Below are 6105 nucleotides of genomic sequence, written 5' to 3'. Positions count from 1 at the left end.
TTAGTCCAGAAACTTAGAATACTCAAGATACATTTTGCAAAACACAGGAAAACCAAGAAGGAAGACCATCGTGTGGACACTTCATTCCTCCTTAGAATAGGGAACAAAATACCTATGAAAGTATATAGATACAGAGACAAAATTTGGAGCTAAAATGAAAGGATGGACTATCCAGAGACTACCCCACCCAGGGATCCATCCCATGATCAGCCACCAAACTCAGACACAATTGCACATGCCAGCAAGATTCTGCTGAAGAGACCCTGTTATAGTCGTCTCTTGTGAGGCTATGCCAGTGCCTGGCAAACACAGAAATGGATGCTCACGGTCAGCTATTGGATGGAACACAGGGCCCCCAGTGGAGGACCTAGAGAAAGTACCCAAGGAGCTGAAGGGGGCTGTAACCCTATAGGTGGAACAACAATATGAACTAACTAGCACCCCCAGAGCTCATGTCTCTAGCTTCATATGTAGCAGAAGATGGCCCAGTTGGCAATCATTGGGAAGAGAGGCCCTTTGGTCTTGCAAACTTTATATGACCCAGCACAGGGGAATGCCAGGGTCAAGAAGTAGGTGTGGGTAGGTAGGGGAGCAGGGGCGGGGGGAGGGTATAGGGAACTTTCAGGATAGCATTTGAAATGTAAATAAAGAAAATATCTAATAAAATAAACTAATAAGTTAAAAAAAAAAAAAAAAAGAAATTCTCCTGAGTTGTATCTTCCCAAACACAGGCTGCTGTAAGTCATTCTACTTAAGTTTTCAGGATGGTTCAGTTTTCCCCATTTTATGACTCTTTTTTTTCTATGAAATTATCTCCTGGCATTCCTCCCTATCAAATGAAGTCTTGTTTCTCCTGAAAGAATGAGTAATTTACATTTTACTTATATAATCAAAATTGAATTTTTTCTTTTTTATTGGATATTTTCTTCATTACATTTATTTTTATTGGTATTTTATTTTCTTTATTTGATTTTTGATTTTTGTTTTGTTTGAGAGAGAGTCACAGAGACAGAGACAGAGACAGAGACAGAGAGATGGAGAGAGAGAGATAGTGCCATGTGAAGTTAGTAGAATCAGAGAGGACATAGAGAGGGAAATAACACAATCAAAATATATTATATAAAAAATTAAAATATACTAGTGCAAGGAATAACTGTCTTTTAAATTTAGGTTCAGATTCCCACTAATGTGTCATTTCATCCAGACAATATTAGAGCTTAGGACACCAGGGTGAGCTTTTCCATATTAATGTGATCTGTAATTTGAAATGTCTATGAAAACTATTCTTTAAAGTCCACAGGAAATTTAGGAGACATAATTGAAATTAGAACCTAAACTGTGTGATCAGTTCTCAGACTGTTACCTCTGAATTACCCCTGCAAGCTCATGACAAAATGATAATTACAAATATTCAAAACTTAATTTTTGGTTGTCAGTATATCCCTAATATACACTCATCTCTATCCTTCAGTGAATTCTTCCTAGCTACTAACTTAATTATTTTTTCTTGTTTATTCTTTCAAATCTTTCATTAGATATTTTCTTTATTTACATTTGAAATGTCCCCTTTCCTGATTTCCCACCCAGAGACCCCCTATCCCCTGCTTCTGTGAGGGTATTCAGCCATCCACCGACCCCCTCCCCCCTCCCTGCCCTCACATTCCCCTGCAGGGGGGCATCTAGCCTTCACAGGACCAAGGGCCAATCCTCCTATTGATACTTGACAAGGCCATCCTCTGATACATATGCTGTTGGAGCCATGGGTCCCTCCATGTGTCCCTCTTTGGTTGGAGGTTTAGTCCCTGGGAGCTCTGGGGAGTCTGGTTGTTTGGTATTGTTCTTCCTATGGTGTGGCAAACCCCTTCAGCTCCTTTAGTCCTTTCTCTAATTCCTCCATGAATGTTAAAGACTTTGAGAAATATGTTGATTGGAAAAGGTTTCCTTTTTAATTGTACACTCAGAACTGACTAAAAGAAAGGTAAATTTAAAATTGCTTTGACCCTCAATATTAGGAAAGTACCTGAATTGCTTCCTTGAGATACACTGGTAAGAGCAGACATAGCTGTGAGAAGAACTTCTGCTGGCTCCTTTCATTTAAAGACATGCTGAATTCACTCTGTGTACATTAAAGAAGAATGAGAATTGGTGTGTAGAGAGCCCATGTTGCTTGAAGTCACTGAGAGAACTCCCCAAATTATATTGGAGTTTACAAAGGCTGACACCAGGGAGAGTCCTACAAAGGAGGAACCATTCAAGGTGTGAGACATTGTTGGGTGAAGAAAATAATTTGTCCATCTTAAAAGAAAAAAAAAAAAACCACACAATGAATGAATTGGGGGGGGGGGGGACCAATGTAAGTGTCCAGAAGGATTCTAACCTTTATAGCTGAAACACACTCTGAGAACTAATGTAATCTCTAGAGTCCTTCTGTAAAGGGTTGCCTTCAAAGAACACAGGGCAGGTCCTTTAATAATCATGCATATTTTTGTCTGCTTGTAAACACACCAGATGTTCTTAGGAAACATTCAACTCCTCTGAGCCAGGTTACTTATGAATCTTTAGACCAGAAAACAAAGAAATTCTAAATGGCAAAGATTCTCAGGTTTATGCACGCAAATTTCACCGGTTGTAAAATATTGGAAGTGACAGTTCATGTTGTGGTACTGGTCTACATTTCATCTCCAGAAACATTTTGCCATCACAAATTCTCGTGGAGTTTTAATGAGGCAGATATGTAGACGTATAAATCCCAAGGGGGCTCATCTCAATAGAGGAAAACAACAACAAAAACAGGAAAAGTCTACGGAGCTATTTCAGTAATAAAGTGCAGAAGCATTTTGAGTGAGATAATATTGGGTTCATTCCCAATACTGCCTCTCAAAGTGATTTTATTCATCACTTTATGGAATTTGAAACTAAGTTTCTGCATAGATAAGCATAGCTATTAACACCTAACTTTTTAAAACATTATGATTACAGGCATATTTTGTTACATTTCATCTGTTGTATACCAAGAGGAAGGGAAGAAAATACACCAATGGGATTGTAAAATGGCAAAATCTCTTATTATTCCGACCACATAAGCAGAGTTACTGATCAATCACGGCCAACAGACAAGGACTCAGTAGCCTTGTTTCTTCTGGCAGCCCCAAATAAAAGATGAGGGAGGATTTATAAGCATAAAATGTGCAAGCCGATGTTTATTACAGTGATAATTTGTACAAATCAGAACTTGAGGATTAGGGACTATGAGAAGTATTCCATCATTGTCAGCTGACATTGAAGATGTCATAATAGATTTTCTTTCCCCCAAAATCAAATTCATTTCTTCAGATATTGCTAGGGCCATTATATTTTGAATAATTATTGTTGCCTATCTGGGTATTCGTAACAGCTATGTTTTGGGGACGTATTGTTGCTTAGAGAGGGAATTGGTCAGGTTAGGTAAAATGAAATCTAAAGTCAAAATGGAAGTAAGGAAGACAAATTCCTTTTATCTGTTCCCAAAAACTTGCATACTTGATTTTACATACAAACATATATAAAAGAACACCTAGTCAGTTTCATCAAAGCTTGCCTCCCAAACAAATTAAGAGTTGGCATTTTATACGAAATACCCATTTTGTTCCAATTTCCCTTTTATATGTAGATTGCAATTTTAAAAACAATTAAGCCACATTTTCAAATACATTTATCCTCTTACCTGGTCATCTTTTTATATCACAAACAAATTCAGAATCAACTAATTTCACACTTCGATTGTCATAATAACTGCTTGTGTTGTGATATTACAGAATAACTTACTGGATTTCTTCAAATCAAAGCAGTATCCTGATTTTCCTGTTCAGAGCACCCCTCACTTCCTTGTTCCTCAGAGTATAGATAAGTGGATTGAGTGCAGGAGTGACCACAGTGTACATGACAGCAATGATTCTGTCCTTTTCCAGGGAACTCCCTGAATCAGGATTGATATAGATGAAGAGTACAGGAGTGTAGAAAATAATGACAACCATGAAGTGAGAGGCACAAGTGGACAGTGCTTTGTGTAGCATGCTGCAGGAACGAGTCTTGATAAAAAGATAGATGACAATGTAGAGATAGGAGAGAAATGTCACAAAGAAGAGGCCAATGGCAAATGTCCCTGTGATAGTATTGAGCAGCCACCTGTTGAGTTCAGTGTTTCCACAGGCCAGCTCCAATAATGGCTTAATATCACAGATGAAATGATGGATATGGTTGGAACCACAAAAGTTCAATCGAGATGTCATTATGGAGTAAACCAGAGCATGAAGAAAAGGAATGGCCCACATGGTAGCAGCCACCTGGATGCAGACCTGACGATTCATGATGGAAGGGTAGTGGAGTGGTCTGCAGATAGCCACAAAGCGGTCAAATGCCATCACTGCCAGCAGCAAGGCCTCTGTGCAACCCAGGAAGTGGAAGAAATGAAGTTGAGTTATGCATCCCAAGAAGGAAATTGCTTTGCTTGTGGAGAAGAAGTTCTCTAGAATCTTTGGCACTGTTACAGTGGAGAAGCAGACATCTAGACATGCTAGGTTTCCCAGGAAGAAATACATAGGTGAGTTGAGACTTGAATCTAAGATGACGATCATCATGATTGCTGCATTCCCAAATACAGTCACAAAGTACATGGCTAGGACCATGACAAAGAGAATAGGGTTCAGTTCTTGTATGTCTGTTACCCCCAAGAGGATAAATTCAGTGACAAATGTGTGATTCAATAACACTTAGAAAGAGAAGATAGGATAGATTATGGAACAATTACCTTTTTATCCTTCTGCCTTTCTATTCAATATCATTCTTTCCAACCTCAACACAGTTTGTGAGTAGTTTTCTATAACCCTGAAAAGTTGTGATGAACATATGTATGTACTTTTCAGACCATTAAATATTAAGTTGAAATTTCTGTTGTGTATTCCTATTGAAACATGTTTTATTTTATTTTATTTTATTTTATTTTATTTTATTTTTTACTGTTAATATCTTTGTTGGAAATGACAGGGGGTCAACAGCTATAATCCTACCATTTTGTCTAGCTGTATTTAAGTTTTGATCCAAATCTCTTTTCATCTCTTTAATTTTTCCTAATAGGGAGCAGCTTTTAAAATATCCCACCAGGCAGACAGCCTCTGAGAAGTAAGAAAACTCTTGAAAAGTTTTAACATGAAGAAAATTGGCAGAGATTAATTCATTTCAATCACAGAGTAATAGAAAGTATGGACAGCTTTATTATAACATACTCTCTCCACCTCATCTTAATAATAACTGAGGTTTAATACCAGTAGCATTAAATGGTTTTATATTCATGGTTGAGCCAGATGAGGTAAGAAACATAGCCACATTAATCTCAAGAGTCTAAACAGATCATTTTAGATTATGGAACCAAACCGTGGGCTTAGCATCTTCAATTAATCTGAACCATTAAGAACTTTCTAAATGGATTCCTATGGTGCTCCTTAACAGTTCCCACCATGACTCAATCTTCTTCTTCAATTTATTGAGTGCTTGAGTAATAGTCATACTCCGAGGCTCACCAAAGACACCTTTTGCATTATAACCTATACTATGTGTCATATGTATTCTCCTGGTTAGGCTAAGAAAGCCTTTGCCAGTTCCCAGAGTATTGCAATAAGAAAGGCTCTGATCTGTGGACCCAGCAGTATCTTCCCTCATTTCATTAGGAGGAACTACAAATACCAATGACTTTAGTCTCTCTGAAATCTTGACTTCTCTGTTACCTACTTAAATTGTTCTTCAAATATTGAGGAGGCTTACTTGCCTGTCTTCTAGCACTACTAAAGGGATCACGGTGAGTCACTCTCTTGTGGTTTATTATGCCAAAAGTCAGGCTACCTTAAATCATCCTACTTTAATTTTCCCAGGATGGTTCATCTCTCCCCATTTTAAGACCCTTTCTTCTATGAAATTCCTAGGATTTTTTACTGTTAAAAGTTTTGTTTTCTCCTAAAGTAATGAGTAATTTGCATTTTACTTGCAAAATCAAAATTGAATTGTTTTTTAATGAAGGTTAAAGCTTTTGAGAAATATGTTGATTGGAAAAGCTTTCCTATTGAATTGTACAGT

General features: G+C 37.6%; 1 protein-coding gene across 1 annotated transcript in view; it reads right to left on the bottom strand.

Moving 5' to 3' along the window:
• Window positions 1–3818: 3818 nt before the first annotated feature.
• LOC110336023 (olfactory receptor 12D2-like) overlaps window positions 3819–6105 on the bottom strand; it is a 3459-nt gene continuing 1172 nt past the window's right edge. The window contains exon 3 of the mRNA XM_021218446.1: window positions 3819–4747. Within this exon, the coding sequence (XP_021074105.1) occupies window positions 3819–4747 (929 nt within the window). The remainder of the gene's footprint in view (window positions 4748–6105) is intronic.

Source organism: Mus pahari, chromosome 18, assembly GCF_900095145.1.
Source record: "Mus pahari chromosome 18, PAHARI_EIJ_v1.1, whole genome shotgun sequence".
NCBI classification, from domain to species: Eukaryota; Metazoa; Chordata; class Mammalia; order Rodentia; family Muridae; genus Mus; species Mus pahari.
This window is presented reverse-complemented; position numbering and strand designations above follow the sequence as displayed.